This window comes from Cydia pomonella, chromosome 1 (assembly GCF_033807575.1).
Source record: "Cydia pomonella isolate Wapato2018A chromosome 1, ilCydPomo1, whole genome shotgun sequence".
Classification (NCBI taxonomy): domain Eukaryota; kingdom Metazoa; phylum Arthropoda; class Insecta; order Lepidoptera; family Tortricidae; genus Cydia; species Cydia pomonella.
Genome location: NC_084703.1, coordinates 24,420,822 through 24,440,573, shown reverse-complemented (window position 1 = coordinate 24,440,573; position 19,752 = coordinate 24,420,822). Strand labels below are relative to the sequence as shown.

The following is a 19,752-nucleotide window of genomic DNA, read 5'->3' as shown; positions in this document are numbered from 1 at the left end:
TTGCATATGGTTCGCACTCTCAAAAAGTTATAGGATCTTATGTACCTAAAGCCCATGATCGGGAACTTTGGAGAAACTTGGGGGAGGCCTATGCTGGAAAGCAAGATAATCTCGACTACGATGTCTGAAACTGAAAATTCATCTATAATAATAGTTTTTAAAGTTTAAGATAAGCGAAATTAGGAAATATGATATTTTATTATATTTTGCGAAAGTAGTTGATAAGATTGTTAAAATAAAATATTATTGAATTGAATTGTACCTAGAACCAAGCTTCTCACTGTATACACCCTAACTCTACAAGCTCAAACTCCACAAATAATGTGGTTTGGCTGTTTCGCTACCGTCACAAGGTGAAAAATTGATTCACTGTTCATTGCTTTTCTGTTGTACAACAGTTCTTGTAGTAACGAAAAGGCCAAGCCACATAGTTCTACTGTGTGAAGTCGGGCTTGTTGAGTTAGGGCGTGTAGAGTTAGATAAGCTTGGGTCTACATAAGATCTGATAACTTATTGACAGTGCGAGAAAATGTACACAAGTATACAGTTGTATAATAATGGCTTTTATAAATTCGAGAAAGTCGAGCTTTGTAATTACAGGCCCGAGAATTTTAAGGCCCAGTAAGGTACCGTTGCACACAATATTTTTTCTAAGATAGCAGAAAACACCTGAAATGATTAAATAAAACCGAAGTTAATCTTACTCGTTTGACTAAAAGCTTTTTGGTAGTACAATAAAAATAGATTTTTTCTTATTCAACCATTGGAAAAATTGTATTTAACATTATCTATAAACTTAATATTAATTAAAGTCTCTAGAAATAAATTCGTCGCAGTTTTATATTCAGTTCCTAATGTTATTACTTACTATGTATTAAATAAATAAGTATTCAAATCACACGCTGAAGGAACCTCTTAAATATTCACCTTATCGAAGAGTGTAGTAATATTACGAGGTGTTGTAACACTGTCCTAAAGTACACACAGGCTTTAAAAATGAACCAACGGCATGATAAGAAACCAAGTTCTTTACACGTGGCATGCCGCGAGTAAACATCGGACTCTTATAATTACGTCTACGAATATTTTCAAGAGATCATATTTGTAATCTCCTAAACCGTGAACCGTCACGTTGGTCCTACTTGTAGAAACGTTGTAATTTTATCCTAAAATTGTAATTTATGTCTAACAGTATAAATACTTACATACTCGTAATAATACTCGTACAGTATTCTCTACCCACAGAACACCCCCAGTTAATAACGTAAAATTAACTTAATTTTAATATTTTCCATCACTAAATTTGGTTTAGTGTCTAAAAGATAAATTAGTTTTATTTAAAACCATATGTAACGTTCCACGGGAAAAGGAACTTTAGGTGGGTTTTTGGTTGTTAATGTTTTGTAAACTGGTCAATAAATGATCTTTTTAGGGTTCTGTACCAAAAAGGTACAAAAGGAACCCTTATGGTGCGACTCTGTCCGTCCGTCCGTCCGTCTGTCACATCGCTAAATATCTCGAGAACAACTTAAACTATCGATTTCAAATTTGGAATAGGTAGTTATGAACAACGCTAACCCAGACAACTCGAAAGTATTTTTTTTTATTAACCATGGAAAATGCCCAAAATGAAGAGGGGGCAAAATTTCAAAGGCCAGTGAGTAGGTCAAGAGGAGTAGGTATCATTTGAAAGAGCTCAAATTGTACATTCCAAAACATTTTTTCTTTTTCGTAGTGAAAAGAAAAATAGATTTATGAAGGAAAATGTAAAAAAAACAGCCCCACCCCCCTTATCTCCGAAGTTTACCGTCGAAAAATTACGAATTTATAACAAAATATTAACATTACTATAAATTTTACACTTACTAACTTAACTTACTTTTTTGTAACTTTTTTTTTTAATTAACCAAAAACATTTCCGAATTCATTTTGCAATTTAACCAACTTTACGTGTCTTTATTACACTTGAATTTCTATGAGATTACATTAAAGACACCGTTATTCAAATAAAAGTAAATTTTTTGAAAAACCAATCTCGAACATATAAAAAATAATTAGTTAGTATGTTAAAAGTTAGTAGGTTACGAACGAGAGGGTTCTTGAGATTGCTCAGCTATCCAGCCTCTTTGCGCTGCTAAAGCAGAGACGCTTACGTTGGCTGGGGCATGTGCATCGAATGCAACCTTCTCGTTTGCCGCGGCGTGTTTTACTTGGCGCCATAGCTGATGCCAAGAGAAGCGTCGGTCGGCCTATGTTACGGCATAAGGACTGCGCCAAGCGAAACATGCACGCCTTCAATATCCCTGTTCATAAATGGGAGGAGCTTGCCGAGGACAGAGATAAGTGGCGCAAACTGGTGTTCGACGGACGTAAAATCCATGATGAGGCTTGGTTTAAGACACTTGCTAGTAAGCGAGCCAAGCGTCATCAGCCCGACACCTGTTCGCCACGGACACACTACACCTGCCTGGCTTGTGGTCGTGTTTGCCGCTCCCGTATTGGCCTACACAGCCATGAAAAGCGCTGCCGCCCTACCTGACACTGTTTGAATAGTCTGTAATAGACTCAAAGGCCAATGATGAATTATATTTCGGCAGTTTATTGTTTAATTAATATTTTAAATATAAACAAAGATGAACTTCAATGCAATTGATTTCTTGTAGTGATGTATTATTAAACTTATTTCCATATGGTACCTTTTCTTTAATGTATAGAGCAAAAACCGTTATTGTGGTGTAAGTTTAAAGCGGCATGAAAAGTGAAAATAAGTATTTGATTGCGGATTTCATGAATGAAACAATATCTTAAATATGCGCTTAGAAAATCATTCGGTTGGATTACGTGAGAAGTAAAATATATTCAATTTAGAGATTTTACATAAAATTGTTAACTAACACAAACGGGACTTAATCGGAGAAGACTCCGAGACCCCGGGGACAACGCCGTCCTCGTAACGTCGGAGGTAAATTTTAATACGCGATTAAGTCCCGTTTGTGTTAGATAATAATGTGTAAAAATCGTGAAAGTTTAAATCAGTGTTTTACATAAAATTGTCAAAAATAAAATTTACTTGTTTTAATCTGGTATTTTTTTCTCTTGAAATTTTCTTGAGGTACCGTTTGCTAATATAATAAAATTAAAATTTGAGAGCTCATTGCAATCAATTGTATAAAATTATACAAAACTTCATTTTTCAGGAATTGGTCAGTATACATACTCGTATTGATCAGCGACATCAAAGGTTTCGATTTTTAATACAGAACATGCGCAATTTTTTTTAAATCAATTTAAAGTGGACTATGTAACTTCCCTCAGCAACATGAAACGGTTGTTATGTAAAATTGCTAAAATAATAATAACATTTTCAAAAAATTATATCTCTGTAACTGCACTAGTTAGGAAGTTGATATTTCGTGTTACCTATAGCTTATTAATTATAGATTACTGGGATAACCATAACTCAATACCAACCATAAGGTACCTTTATCCATGGAACGTTACATATTATTATCATAAGCCCTCTATGATGCGTTCATAAACCCCAAATTGCGGCCAGCATTAAGATGAGCTGTTTTGTTACAAAAAAAATCTTATCTGTGAAAATGTTATTATTGCGTAGTAATAACATTCGATTTAAAAATTACATTCAATTTTCGAACATCTCTGAAAAACAAAGGAATTCATCTATGATCTAATATCTAGTATCAGTCGAGATAATTTTTTATTCGAAATGAAATGTCAATTGCAAACAGTGTAATCATATCCTAAGTCCCAATATGCGGTTCCTGTACACACCATAGAGAGCTTTTAATATGTGTGTAGATAAAGCAGTGTATGTGACTATATAATTAGGCATTAAAATATTCGTGTGATGTTTTTATGAACCTTGCTGTCAGCTTGTTTCATAAACCCATACTCTCGTTTAAAGCCTTTGATAATGTAACAGTCACATAAACGACTATTAATGTAATCTTAAATTCTAGCGCTTTTTGGTAAAAACTTAGTTTCCTATACATAGGTATGTGGCAAATATACAGAACTTTTTACCAGACTATTTTTATAAATAAAATTATTTGATTAAATCTAGTACCAAATATATTTGTAATAAGTTATCTTTTATAAAATATAATAATAATAATAGTTATCAATGATTAGGGCACTTTTCTATTAAGAAATTGCATTATCCACCAGCCGCGCACAAAATATATGATATGGCCTTTTAAAAAAGTCTTCTGGGCGGCTAAAGAATAATAATCGTTTGTTTTATAAGAGGGCAAAGTTGTTGTTCCCTCCCTCACTCGTGCTAATATTGATACCCGGGCAAGCGAAGGATTACATGTTAGTTAAGTGTAAGAGTGGTTCGATAAGTGGCATTTCGAGCGTTGCAAGGGTTTCAAGGCACGAGGGTTAAACAAACTTTCCACCGAGTGATACACAAAATTTTCTCCACACCAACGCTAGGAAAATACTAACTGTAACACATTACAAATCAAATCCAAATGAAGGCCATTAAGTTATTTAACATTTAAAATCAGCTAACACGAGGAGACAACTCAATATTTTGCATTTAATTACATTGGCACTCTTGTGGATAAAATGCAACTTTTTAATCACTTTTTGAAGAATAAAGAGAGCCTTTACGAGCTGGTGTGGTGAAAAAATGGGAAGAGGTCCGCTCCGGGCAATTTAAGGCGGGCGGTAATACGCTGGCGCCACTGTCACAGCCGTCCGGTCTACCGGTGGTATCCTGGAAAAGATGTTGATCTCATTAAATCAAATGAGAAATTAAATCCTCGGCGTATCTTCTATTCTTAAAACATTTAGTGAAGGGTATCCGATTACAATATTTATGTAAAGTATGCTCTTCTGCGCACAAATATTTATGGTGGGCAGTCAGACATCTTTGCAGCTGACTGTACCTATTTAAACTTTATGAGTAAGCAGAAGTAAGCTTTTGATCGTAGTAAAGTTAGTAGGGTTATATCTACAATTGTTCGAAATGATCATCAATCACGAGCCAACATTAACATCACTATTTGTCATTTTAGTTGTATTCTTTAAAAAGTAGCGAATGACTCGTAAAGGTCAAACGCATTTTAGAAAAAGGACACTTGTGTGGACAGTACCTACAGTAAAAGTTATCGAGTCAAGTAAATGAATTCTGCACCCTAACGGATGCAGCGTAAAAATAGTTTTAGATCTTTGCGATGTCTACAGGAAAGACGCAAACGAGTTAAGTATACTATAGAATATCCCCTCCATATATTTGTTAAAGTTCCATGTAAGCTGTACTTAAATAATTTCAAAGATTTTTACCACCAAAAGACAAAAATAGTCACACACTGAAACAGAGCATAAGCAAGCCACAACCTTGAGATAACGTAAGACAGATACAAATAGAAACAAGAGTCATGCAAATAAAAGAGGTTTTTATTAAGACACTAATATGCAATACCTACACCTCGGTAGCAAACATTAGTACTCGGTAGTTAAATAACGTAAGATATAATTATGGATATCCTGTTTGATGGAAGTTTTGAAACGAGTTAAGAAAACAACATTTGGCTACGTCACCCTTTATCTAATAGGAATAGGTTCCTATTATAAAAGGCCAAGGCACTTTGTGGTTCTAAGGAAAGTTAAAGGTGTACTCCACCGTGATTTAGATGAACACCTGCTTGGTTGAATTAATTATGTGAACTTCTCACTACCTTTTCGATTTTTATTTTAATCATAGCGTACTCAAGAGGATCATGGCCATTATGGTCAGTGTTAAGGTAACATTCCGATCGCGACTGCAGATTGCATCAGCGGGAAACGGGCGATTTCACTGCCATTTCCTCAACGTTTCATTGATAATATGAATGACGAAGTTGAACGTTTTAATGCAGCAATGCGGCAAAGTCCACGGGCTCAATTTATCAAATAAAATTCACGGTGACATAGACGTTTCCCGCTCCTGTACATCCATAGCAGTAACGCTGTTTACTCACAATCGGAAAGTAACTTTTACGGAGTTCTGTTTTTTTTTTTTATAGACTTCATAATAAGGTAAGTATACATAAGGTAGCTTTTAAGGTGACATTCTGCCGTCAACTGCAATACTATTCTATTGCGATAAGCGATAATACTGCGGCGGTCTTGATGACTCCGCTGTGTCTGTCAATTTCTTCTATAAAATGGGTGAATGAACGGTCATAATTACGGCAGTAATGCGGTGGCGAACATCACTCATTTTATTGTGCAAATTGACAGATATAGCACCCATGTCAAGGCTGCAGAAGTAATGTAGCAACTGTCATGCAGCTTCAGTTGTCATCTGAACACCACCTTTATGATGAGCTTAAGTTACTTAAAAATGTTATGTTTATACAATTAAAAATTATGTTTCTGAAAGCAAACGAGTTTGAGACTAAGCATTGGTTAAGCATGTTAAAAGCTCTATTGTAGGTATATAAGTACTACCTACGTGGTCAAAAGAGCCCCTGAAATTGAATTTATTGGTACTATTCAATTTTACGTTTTGTGATGTGGCTGTGTCAAGCCGTGAGTTGATAAGGAAGGGTCGTACTCACATATCGGGGTGATGGCGCGCTGGAGGGAGCAGCAGCAGCCCCGCGCCGCCTCCGCCCTCCACCGCCGCGTACAGCGGAGGCAGCACCTTGTGCGAGTGTGCCTCCACTGCGGACCACCACACACCACAGTTAGCCTTACAACTAGCGGTGCATGAAAACTGATCGCGGACAAAATAACATATAAATGTGTGCCTACAAAATACTGTGATGAGAAAAATGTTTGATGGCCAATTCATACTAAGATTAAATGAAATACGAGCCTATATTTAAACGGTGTAACGCAATGTAAAGGCAAAACAGATATACGTATGGTCAAATCAGGGTTAGTCCAATATTCACTCACTTATCATTATCACGTCACCCTTATTGAGTAGTAAGTGGTAAATATTTGGCTTGTATTCCATTTACGTCTGCTAAAATAATAATTATTGGAACACAAGTAATGATTTTGGGTATTATGCAACGAAATTTCTAGGCATGTAACGCTGATTTTAAACACTTGGCGGCGTCACCCTCATTTCAGCAAGCATTTTGTACCATAAAATAACAAACAAGATGCGACGTATTCACACCTCTGACAGGCGCGGTACTAGCGCCACGTACCAGGGAGCGCGCCGGAGCCGGGCCGCGGCACGCCGTGTGCGCCGCCCATACTCTTCGGCTTGCGCTTGCGTGTTTGGATGCCATCCTTCTTCATACTTAGTGGCCGGTTCACCTGTAAAGTGTTACAACATCTCGTTATACTTCTTTAAGACGGAAGTGGAGGACCCGTGCGAAATCACCTTTTCATACAAACGTAGTTCTCATTTTCCTGGCCTAGAGGGTAGTGACCCAGCCTGTAATTAATTTGTGTGATGAACACAGATGTTTGTTCCTATGTCGGGGTGTTTTCTTTGTATATATATATATATGAACATATATACGTCTGTATATAGTCTTTGCTTAGTTTGGGGAGAGGTCGATCTGTGTAAGATTGTCCTCAAATATTGATTTATGTTATTATTGGTATCAGTCGAACAGGTTTTCACTATCATTTGAGGATCAAATGTATATTTAGGACCCATTGCATTAAAGCAATACAAAAGTCAGATATTGACAGTCAAAGTCTGTGACAATCGTACTCTACCTTTTACTCTTTGTACTCTACCAATACTCTACTCAGGAAACGCCCACCAAAAATCCACCACCATCTATGCAACAGACAGTTACCAACCCTATTGTAAGATTGAACATGTAATCTTGCAAAATGAGTCAGTACGACATTGACTATACCGTACGAGTATAGAACGTTGGTACTGGTAACCTAGCGGTATGCGACTTTCAAAACCGAAGGTTGTGGTATAAACTACGGTTCATAACAATGAGTTTTTCGGAATTAATGTACGAAAAATCACTAGGCATTAATCAACCAAATTGTAGCGTCAATACAATTTGTCACTTTTTGGTCAAATGTGTGGTGGCCAACCACAAACCAAATGCTGCTCTTGAATCTGTCACAGGTGCAACAAGTTAGCTGAAACGGGTAAGAAATAGAATACATACTTATAATTTATTGCTCAGAAGACATAATGTCAATTGGTATAATTTTGTATTATATATACATATATATATATATACTAGGTCTAAATTTATTTATTCGATATTTTAATAAAGCTCTTAAACAATCTATATTGACTAACTAAACTAAAATATAATATTACTATATATATATATATATATATATATATATATATAGTTTTAGTAAGTATAACGTGCGAAATGCATAATAACAAAATGTATAATTGTACAATATATAATGAACTGCAGGTACAAAATCGTTTACGATTAATATTATTAAGCCTAATGTTCGTATCGTCAATAGGGATGATGACTCAATAAATAAAGTAAATAATAAAAAAAACACCACATACCTATACATGCCACTGCTAGACATAGGCCCCGCGCTGGCCCAATGCGGGAAAAGACATAATAGGTAATCATTTTCTTATAACAGTTTTTATCTATAGGGTCGCAGTTCTAATCTAGCCTAACCTACTTTTTCTACACTTAAATCGACCGGGATATATTGACCATAATTACCTTTTATATTGTTTTTGAGTTCCGGAAAACGAATACTATTAACCTACTTTTTTAAGCAGTTTCTTTGTTAGTGGTCACAGTGCTACCCTAACCCAACTTTTCTGGTAGCAGTTTCTTCCTATTGGGGTTCCAGTTCTAACCTAACCTAACCCAATTTCTGGTGGCAGTTGCTTCGTATACAGGTCGCAGTTCTAACCTAACCTGACCCGCTTTTCTGATTGCAGTTCGTTCGTGTGGAGGTTCGCCGTTCTTATTTAACCAAACCTACTTTTCTGCTAGCAGTATTTTGTAGTGGGTCTCATTTATACCCAAAATTACTTTTTTGGCAGCAGTTTTTTCGTGTGGAAAGTCGAAGCCCCGCACTTTTAAATCGTTAGGTTTTTGATATTACATTCTTATACATAATGATGTTTATATGAAACGAATTGAGTCTGTTAGTCGAAATGACGATAAGTAAAATGTGTGTTATATTACTTATACGAATTGAAATAGATATTAAGTTAATAATATCAAACATTATTATACGTTTTGAACGTTTGTAATCTAAAATTATACTAAGAGTTTGTATATTATGAGACTATGGCGCAAGTTTAACCCATTCAGCGCTAATCTCAACACGTTGTCGATTTGTCCCTACGAAGTATTTCCGCTACATACCGGGAAACCTGTGTTATCGGCTACGACGTAGCGCTACGACCGTAGCTCAGCGGTGAATATTTTAAAAAGGTTTTTTCACACCGGAGAAAGCTGTAATAACAATACGAGTACCAAGTAACATGCTTAATATAATTGCACGCTTTATTGAAAAAGAAAAAATACATTTATCTCGGTCATCAAAATGTTTAACCATTTACTACATACTATTAAGATATTAAGTGGGTAATCATTTAAACGACAGCTAAAGCAGTAGCTAATCATGTTTTTACGATTTAAATGAGTATTTTTTATAGGAGTGTGTAATTTTAGAGGTAGGTACTTATTATATATTTAAGGGAATTGTATTTAATATTGTAATTGTGTAATATTGTATACCTACCCGAAAAGGGTAGCCGTTGGGACTATGTATCATTTTAACATCTTGTTTGACTCGGTTAACAATAAACGAATTCTTATTTTATTACATTTATCTGAAATAACATTTTTTTAATCTGCACAGGCTTTTTCGACGCAAGTCTTAGATACGCGCCTTCGTCAGTACAACTGCCATTCCCAGACGGGGGAACTCCTCGTAATCTGCCGCCACGCGGTCCTATCATCCTTTAAACAAGCGTATCTACATGCGAAGAGATAATTGATAAAAGATTATTTATCTCATTATGAATATTCGTGGTCGTGCGATGATAATTCTCTATCAGTCGGTAGCCCCGGCCGTTTTATCTCGCGAGATTAGATGACACCCTGTGTTTTGATTTTTTTTTTTACACAAACCAATATTTGCCGAGGAGTTCCCTGATAACTGCGACTGCACTGGGCTACGATTAGATACCCGCTGCGTGTGTGTCGCGCCGTAATCAATACCCCAGGCCAACGCGCAATATCCTATCTACCGCTGATCCCGCGTGTGCTAATATGTTTTTAATTTTAGCGATAACTCTATATATTTAAACGGCATGACAGTTGCAGCATTTTTAGGGTTCCGTAGCCAAATGGCAAAAAACGGAACCCTTATAGATTCGTCATGTCCGTCTGTCTGTCCGATTCTGTCACAGCCACTTTTTTCCGAAACTATAAAAGCTATACTGTTCAAACTTGGTAAGTAGATGTATTCTATGAACCGCATTATGATGTTTACACAAAAATAGAAAAAAAAACAATAAATTTTGGGGGTTCCCCATACTTAGAACTGAAACTCAAAAAATCTTTTTTCATCAAACCCATACGTGTGGGGTATCTATGGATAGGTCTTTAAAAATGATATTGAGGTTTCTAATATCATTTTTTTTCTAAACTGAATAGTTTGCGCGAGAGACACTTCCAAAGTGGTAAAAAGTGTGTCCCCCCCCCCCCCCCGTAACTTCTAAAATAACAGAATGAAAAATCTAAAAAAATATATGATATACATTGCCATGCAAACTTCCACCGAAAATTGGTTCGAACGAGATCTAGTAAGTAGTTTTTTTTTTTTTTACGTCATAAAAATTAAAAAAAAATTTTTTTTTTCATCAAACCCATACGTGTGGGGTATCTCAGGATAGGTCCTCAAAATGATATTTAGGTTTCTAATATCATTTTTTTCTAAACTGAATAGTTTGCGCGAGAGACACTTCCAAAGTGAAAAAAGTGTGTCCCCCCCCCTGTAACTTCTAAAATAACGGAATGAAAAATCTAAAAAAAATATATGATATACATTACCATGCAAACTTCCAACGAAAATTGGTTTGAACCAGATCTAGTAAGTAGTTTTTTTAATACGTCATGAATGGTACGGAACCCTTCATGGGCGAGTCCGACTCGCACTTGGCCGCTTTTTTTATTGTGATTGGAGACGGAACTTGCTGAATTTGAGTTTGCTCAGATTTGTCTTAGTTTGGAGTCCGTGCACGGCCCGGGCGGGGTTTAGTGCCTGGGTAAAACTTATTGTGTCTGAGTTTTTCGTACATGTAATCCTATTTTTGAAATAAAAGTTATTTTTAATGTAGTCTGGGTAAAAAGTACAATTTTATTAAAATATCCAGAGTTTATTAAATAACTATCGGTCCCGGTGAACTTCGTACCGCCAGTATATTAATGTCATTATTTCAGAAATACGTTCTCCCTACATTTTAGAAAACGATATTCATATCGATTTGAAGTAAAAATCAGCCATCTGGGATTCAAAAATGGCCATAATGTTCGAAATCCGTACCCCAAGAACCTAGAAAACGATAGCCATAACGACTTATATGCAAAAATACATGTCCGCCATTTTGCCTTCTAAAATATTTTTTAAAATTCGCCGTATGAGTATCAGCTCCCTCTACAACATAGAAAACGATATCCGTGAGGACTTTTATGACAATATACATGTCCAACATCTTGGATTTAAATATACATGTCCAACATCTTGGATTTAAATAGGTAGTCATTGTCGAAATTTGCACCTCTTAGAACCTAGATAACATTGATGACTTGTACGAAATAGTTTCAAAAAAGGACCTGCATGTGAGCCACATTTTTTATATTCTGCTAATCGGGATAAACGAATAAAAAAAACAAATTCATTTAAACGACCGTTCTAGAGTTATGAATGGTGTAACTAACCCGTTTTTTAGGGTTTCGTAGTCACCTAGGAACCCTTATAGTTTTGCAATGTCCGTCCGTCCGCCCGCGGCTTTGCTCCGTGATCGTTAGTGTTAGAAAGCTGCAATTTGGCATGAATACATTAATCATACAAGGCGACAGAACGGTAAAATAAAAACTACAAAAAATCCCATACAAAATGTTTTTTTTGCTTTGACTCAATACTGTGGGGTTTGTAGCTCTAATAGCTCTATCTATAGCGAATATAATCGGTCCAGCCGTCTTTGAGTCTTTGCAAAAAATCTTCTTTTCTTAGTAAAGAGACGTACAAAGCGCTGCGAAAGTACTCCCTTAATCTCTTATGCTTGTAATGTATATGACACTTAATTATAGCCCCCCTTTGGCCTGTTCTGATAGAATGATAACTACGAAACCCTACACTGAGCATGGCCCGACATACTCTTGGCCGTATTTTATGTGTATATGTATAAAATAAGATAGGTAATTGCAGCAATATTGCTAGAAGTAAACTCTACTAAATACTCAGAACTGACACGCAGAGCACATTTTTGGATTTTGAATTTGACGAATCTGAACCAAAGTTCTTGCTGAACTTGCGATTAAGAAAAACAGGATGCGTGACAGTTACAGAAAGGATACGTATTACGACTATTTAATTAATGTAGTTGAACTTAAGAGCAATGAAAACAAGTTACTGTGTATAGAAAATTCCGACAGGTAACAAGTTGTACTGTATAGGTAGTTGTGTGTAGTACATGTACATATACTTGTAATGTGTTCTGGCTCACATTGTGCAGCTTGTAGTAGAGTCCGCAGGCGTTGCAGACGGGCTCGCCGTTGTTGTTGCGCCGCCACAGCGTGGTGTTGGAGGTGCGACAGTTCGCACACGTCACTCCCACGCGCCGGTTGCCGTTCGTTGGCTGGAGATCGAAATAAAATACAACTACACAACACCAACCAAACTAAAACCAACTGGCAAAGGCTCTCTTTATTATCTCTCTCTAAAACGAACGAGAAAGTTGCATGTTTTCCACAACCGTCACAAAGTAATCCAATGCATGAGCTGTTTCCGCATGTTGGCAAGTAGAATTGACTTTTAACGCATTCACTGCTAGCGACCCACTAGGAGGGTTCTCTGTTCGTATTAGTCGCTTTTCGCTACATAAGGTTTTTCCATTGTGGCATTGAATCTGTTATGTGAGGAATTTGAATGATAGATATACTAACTTTCATTTAAATATGATTTATAATGGTTTAAGAGGAAAGAGGACGGCCGGTTCTCCATACAAACGTAGTCCCCATTTTCCTCTCTAGATATTGACATTTTTGAATATATTTATAGATAATTTGATGTGTATTAACCATACCTATGCCCCTACGTTGTACTTTTTTCGATTCTTGTATTATTATAAAAATTAGGAGCAAATAATAGATTTCATACAAAATGTTGAATGCTTCTAAATTTTATAATACTTCATTATAAATTCGCAAAAAAAAAAATCAAACGGACATAGCTGTGGTTCATATACAACAAATTTTGTCCAAATATCTTTAATAATGTTAATATACACAGAGGAAAATGAAGACTACGTTTGTATGAAAAGGCGATTTCGCGCGCGTCCTCCACTTTCGTCTTATAATTAGTATTTTCCTCGCGTTGGTGTGGTGAACATTTCTTAAACTGCGAGCAAAATTTTTTAGTATAAAAACCAAACAACGCGTGATGTCGAGCGAGCGCTACAACCAGATAATAATGTTATTTTAGGAGAATAGTACATTACTACAGAGGCCTGGACGAAAGGGGTTGCCGGCCGAAGACATATAGGATAGGTCTGAGGCGGGCAACCCCATATTTCCCGCCGAGGTATGTATAGTGCTTTTCTCAAACATGCAATAAAATAAACAACAAAAAATAAAAGTTTTTTTTTAAGAAATTATAAGTAAACAAGACAAAAACTAAAACTAACGTGTGTATATTACTATTTCGCTATATTTAACTCGGTTTTAATAAAAAACAGATACTTTATTATCATGTTACTTCAAAAAAGTACGAAACGAAAGTACGTTTCTGAACGAACCTTTAGAATTGACACTTGTCATTGTTGTAATTTTTTTTAATACGCATAGTGGCAGAATGTCATGATGCCTGTGCCATAAATTTATGTTGAATGGAAATTAAAAAAGACGACTTTGCCGGCCTAGGCCTGCAAGATTTGTATGAAATTCCATTAACGACCTCTTGTCCTAGCCGCACCTGAAACGTCATACTTCGCAGCCTATTATAAGGAACATAACATCAATATTTCATTTCATGTTTGAGAAAAAATATTTTACCCTACATATGGTGCTACTTTCCTGCACGCGTGCGGGAATGAGCACTTTCCGTGCATATGTCGAAATTTCAAAGAGCCATATGTGCTGTAATTCGTTGTACGATACACGTGCGAATAGGTGATTCGCAACTCGTGTCGATTTGAAACACTCCCTTTGGTCGTGTTTTAATTTATCACCACTCGTTGCGAATTTACTATTTCTTCAGCACTTGTATCTTAGATAACTATTTTCTGTTATTTGTATATCGTTTAAGTAGTCAAAATTAGTTTTCACCAAGACACTTTACGAAAACTAGTCTTGACTGAAAATTATCCGTTAAAACTTGTTTCACCGAGGCATTACGGAAAACAAGTTTTAACTGAGGAAAACACGTTTTCACGAATACTCGTACCGGCGTTTTTACGGTAACATACATACTTGATTCTGTATGCTCATGTACAAGGTGGACGTCATGACACCAATAACCCAAAATATTTCCGCCACGTATGTATTAATAATGACGCGTAAATAATGATTAGTTTTACTTAGTCTTTAGTACTATTAATTTAATGACTTTCGGGAACAAATCAATTCATTACTAGCTCTTTGTACTCGTATTAGGCATCGCCACGTTAATAATAATCGACAACTCACATTGAATGAACGAATAATGTTCAATTGACCTTGAAATTGTTAATTTAATTTTAGAAAATTAGGAATTTCCCCTAGCCAAAGCTTGTTTATGTTTTTTTTTTACTTTAATTAGGCAGCATAAACAAAGCTAAAAAATACCTACAAATACAGAGGTAGAGCTCATTTACTGTTGTGGTCTAAAGTCTAAATAACTACTTCTGGGGTCGGCAAACTTTCAGGAATGTGTTTCAGGAAAATGATCATTTTTAGGAATGTTAAAGGGGTAAAAACAAAAGTTGATGTGGTCGGTCTTTTTCTAAACTGGTCTCATCTAATTGTTAATTATTTGGTGCCTTGAAAAGTCGCAATTGCAGATCTAAGGAGCCGCAAGCGACTCGCCAGCCACGATTTGCCGACCCCTGAACTACTTAAAGTAAACCAAAGGTAGAACATGACTGTAGATATTTAGATGAATTTGAATAATATTAAGAAAGATAGTAATATTTAGCGTAACAGGAGTTATCATGAAGAGTATTTTTAATTTAAGAATTGCCTTGTAATTTAAATGCTTAATCTTTAGAGACGATGAATTTAAAACGTTTTCAAAGTTACCAGTGCCTGTTGAGGTTTTGCTTTCTGTCCTTTAAGAGGCGGCCTATTAACACCATTGATGCGCGTGTAGAGGCCGCAGGCATTGCACAGGTAGTGCCCCGTGCCGTCGCGTCGCCACAGAGGAGTGGTTGCCGCTGCGCAGTTCACGCATTCTTTCACTTCTCCCATCCCAGCCATGCCTACAAATTAGGTACATACCTATAGTAAGTTGAATAATATATTGCTATATTAATGGGAAAGAGACGATTTATTACCATAGTAGACACAACATTAATCGTGTGCTCGTAACGTAAGTTAATTTAAAGGAATAGTTAACTCACTTGCATCAAAACCATCGTCAATTGGTAGCATATTATGTGCTGGCCATGGCTGCGCCGGCGCTGCGTAGCCTTCCACCAGCAGGCCGCCGTCGTATCCGGACACGGGCACGTACTCTACGCCACCGCCCTGACCCAAATAGTGCTCGCCGGTGACTTTGTATTGCACAGCATTACCATGTGTATATAATGTTACCTGAAATACAATATGTTTATATGTAATATCTGTATCTGTAACAAAAATATATTTGTTTTTGAGCGTGTAAAATAATTACCTGTTGTGAGTTTGGACTAGCTGGGGCTTCGTAAACTGTTTGCGATTGCGGTACAACCGATCCGTACACGACATGCGGTCCGCGCGTCGTCAGGGATGATGATGATAGTGTTGGATCGCTCCGGTAGAGGAGTTGACTGGGTGGAGACTCGTCTCCTCTCGTCCCGGAAGCCGCACCGCCCGCCGCACCGTAAAGTGTAAGCAGCTCCTTGCCTCCGCCGCCAAATGCTCCGTACCCTCCGGCTCCACCATACTGAGGGCTCTGTCCTGCATATGCATAACCCCCGTGTACAGAAGTTACTGGCTGCAGACTAGCATATGTCGTAGGTCGTAATTCAGGTTCTCCTCTGGTCTCATATTTAACTTGTTGGTACGCAACACCGATTGCCTGTTGACTGTTCAAAGAAGTCGTCTGAATCATTTCGAGTGATGACGACGCTGATACTTGATCACTCAGAACTGCTCCATATTGCCTGCCATCACTGGAACCCGGTGCGCCGATGTCATCATTTTGGGCGTATTGTAATTGTTCCGGTTTGTCTTTGGGTCCTAGGAAAGCATCCGGATCGTGATCTTCTGCATTGTTTTCCTGCGCGACTATAACGTGATGCGACGCGCCGTAACGCAAAGATAGTCCCCTGCTGTATGGCGGTCGTTGTGGAGTACGGGCATATTGTACCTGCATGCGTTTATCTGGGGATGGTAGTGATCTATAAGATTCCGGTTTAAAAGCTAAATATCTAGCTGTTTCTGCTTCGGCTAAACGTAGCCTTTCTTCGTCGTAATGTTGCTGTGCGACATTCCGTGCCTCGCTTTCTTCCAGTTTTGGAGTATATTGGTGCATGGAATGCTGTTCATGTTCTATCGGCGGTGGCTCAGGGGGTTCGTCCTTCACGCCATCTTCAGGATTGACATCAACGTCATCGGTGGTAATGTGCCCGGCGGCAGTGATAGTACGTACGGCACGACGAGATGTTATTACTGACTGCGTCTGCGGATGCGGGGACTGCTGTGAATCGGTAGCCATATCGGCCGGAGAGCTCGTATTTTTGTTTGTAGATCGATCTTGCTCGATCCTCTCTTCATGTTTTACAAGTTGTAGTGCCTCGGCAGTAGCTTGCAATTCCTGTTGATTTTCGCCGTCGCCCGCCATTGTATTCGTTTCCGACTCCATACTAATACTGTAAGAATAATTTTCGTTATTTTGAGTTTCTTGCGTTTTTACGTCAGACAAGGAGGTGCGTGTTTGAATTTGTTTAAAAGCGTTCGGCCGGATATTCCGCCGGCGCGGAAATGCAAACAGCACGGGGCTCCGCGGCGCCGGCGCAGGCGAGGGCCTTTGTTGACATCACCCATGTCACTGACTCTTAAATTGGTAGTTACGATTTAGGTTTTGAAACGGATGTCTATTTATTCTTATTAAATATCCAACATTAATGTCATGCAATTTTCTTTTAGGATCTGGCTGCCAAAAGTCGTATAGTACACTACTTATAACTTAATGAACAACAAAATAGGAACTTATAATACGTTTTTGATGAAGATTATCGTTTCGATTCTACCTTTTCTTGTCAAATGCGTGACTGTAACCGTGTGCTGAATTTCTGTCCGATTAGAATTCGGAATCTGGTTAAATCCTCGCTAGCAAGATTTGACCAAGATTAATTTCACGCGCTAACATTGCCTAATATTGCATTGTAAGAAACACAGACTACACAGCCACCGCAATATGAAACGATTATGAAGTACCTATGTTAAGCACGAGTAGCAGCACTACTGTGTTGAATCCTGCACCATATCGTACTTTGACTGCTTATATTCTTAATATTTTTTACACAGTAGGTACAGGCCGCGTAGCCAACATGCAAATTGCTTACGCTCCGTAGCGATCGAAACGCAACTGTCACTGTCGCACTAATATGGAAGAGACAAAGTGTTTTGCTATCGTAGCGATAGCGATTGTCACCTTGGCTAGGCCGGCAGGTCCTAAATATAGACACAATTGTATGAGTCCTAAATATAGACACAATTGTATGAGAGCCCAAGAGGGGATTTTCGGAGTTAACCGAGCGCGTCAGATTAACGTAAGGGGATACCTTGCATTCTGTTAAGTACCTCCACCATGTAGGTATGAGTCCTTAAGACAGAGTCGCGTCCAGGGCAGGCCTACAGAATGTTAAAAAAAAATCGATCGTCAGAAAAACTCGTGCGCATCTGATTAAGGTATAGTGGAATAATTGTGGTTAAAAAGTGTAAATTTCAGTAATCTGATGATTTCAGCGATCCCTAAGCGAGTAGCAGGGTCACAAAGTTGCAAAAAAAGTACCAAAATAAAAAAATCTGCCGATTTGCACAAGCAGAAATCATTTTGGTCTAAATTAGACATTCGAAGTAGTTTCTACGCACAAAGAAGTATCTAAATAAAAAAAAAATCTCAAGAATTTTGAAAATTATCTAAAAAAATCAAACCGTCACAATAAGGATACACAAATTATCGTTAGATTTCGCTTTTAAATACCTGGGGCATTAGTCTGAACCTTCTGTATAATAATCTGACATGCTGGAGTACTTATTTTAAGGTGGCGTTTTTTTATCATTATCGATAATTTACTACAAGCTTGCATCTGTTCCGTATCGTCAGTCTTTGGAATGAGAGCATTTGTAGGGCCCAGTTAACATCCTCTTTGAATATCTAACTCTGTCTTCCGTATGACCACCACAACCATGTAAATCGGCAGATTAAAAAACCCTTGTTTTGTTTGTTTGTAGGGACATGCGATGTTGCACGACTGAAACTACCAATATCCGAGGAGCTTGATATTAACTCCCGGTGATGATTTATTTTTTACATAGAAAAAATCTGTAGACGCTTCCTTAATCTCTAGAAATGAAAACATTATATAAACTTTTATCTTCCTTACTAATCTTACGAATCCAATAGGTCTCTACGACGCCCTGCTATTAAACATTTGAATGATTTGCTGTCCCTACGCGCGAAATGTATGTACATAACTATTGACATTATTGTACGATATTTACCTGGCAATATGTTATTTGGATTTTCTTATCTTATATAAATGACTAATAAGAAAATTGCGATTAGACGATGTTCATTAGATTTTTCTTATCCAATAATAAACTCTAGCCCAAATATTTTGAAAATAATTAGAACATCGGGGGTCAGTTCTTACGAATAATAATAAAAGTTAAGTATTATTTAAGACTGCCGTTAGCTGTGAAGCGGCATTTTTTAATATTTGGGTGGTTGTGGTATTTCCGCTCCCGGTAGAACCCTCCGCTTCGGCGTGGTTCATGGCGAGCGCGATGTTTGCTCGACACACTGATGGCGCGCGATAACCACGCCAGGACTTACATCTTCTGATAACAACTGTTTATTAGTGCTTCATCAAACTAACTATATGGTGTGTCGCTGTGTCGTAAGACGCTTCACATCTCACCACTATATTAACCATATACCTATATTAAGTAGGGGCGTAAATCCAGGAAATTAGAAGGCAACAAAAGATATGGCTCGGTGCGCGAAACTTGCGACGGAAAATATGCCCATCGTGAGGGCTTTTATCAGTTATCTTAATAACCTACACTGAAAAATATACACCTGTTTAAAATTTCGCTCGTTAGATCTGTCGTCTACCACTAGCTGTTTGTTACCTACTAAAATTATACTGCTATGGTAACTACGCAGGGT

The 19,752-nt window shown here is 37.5% G+C and overlaps 1 protein-coding gene and 1 long non-coding RNA gene across 5 annotated transcripts in view; both read right to left on the bottom strand.

The window, feature by feature from the left end:
• LOC133518554 (uncharacterized) overlaps nt 1-19,752 on the bottom strand; it is a 298,712-nt gene that overhangs the window by 171,841 nt on the left and 107,119 nt on the right. The window lies entirely within an intron of this gene.
• Nucleotides 740-19,752, bottom strand: part of LOC133518458 (transcription factor GATA-6-like) — a 30,578-nt gene continuing 11,565 nt past the window's right edge. Inside the window, exons 2-8 of one of the 4 annotated variants that reach the window (XM_061852163.1) lie at nt 16,045-17,224; nt 15,773-15,965; nt 15,453-15,631; nt 12,683-12,814; nt 7,179-7,290; nt 6,576-6,681; nt 740-4,747 (exon numbers count right to left, since the gene is read on the bottom strand). In XM_061852163.1, coding sequence (XP_061708147.1) covers nt 4,687-4,747; nt 6,576-6,681; nt 7,179-7,290; nt 12,683-12,814; nt 15,453-15,631; nt 15,773-15,965; nt 16,045-17,217 — 1,956 coding nt within the window. In that variant the 5' untranslated portion in view covers nt 17,218-17,224 and the 3' untranslated portion in view covers nt 740-4,686. Of the gene's footprint in view, nt 4,748-6,575; nt 6,682-7,147; nt 7,291-12,682; nt 12,815-15,452; nt 15,632-15,772; nt 15,966-16,044; nt 17,225-19,752 lie in introns of those variants that run through there. The other 3 variants (XM_061852171.1, XM_061852177.1, XM_061852183.1) reach the window with 3 other exon arrangements.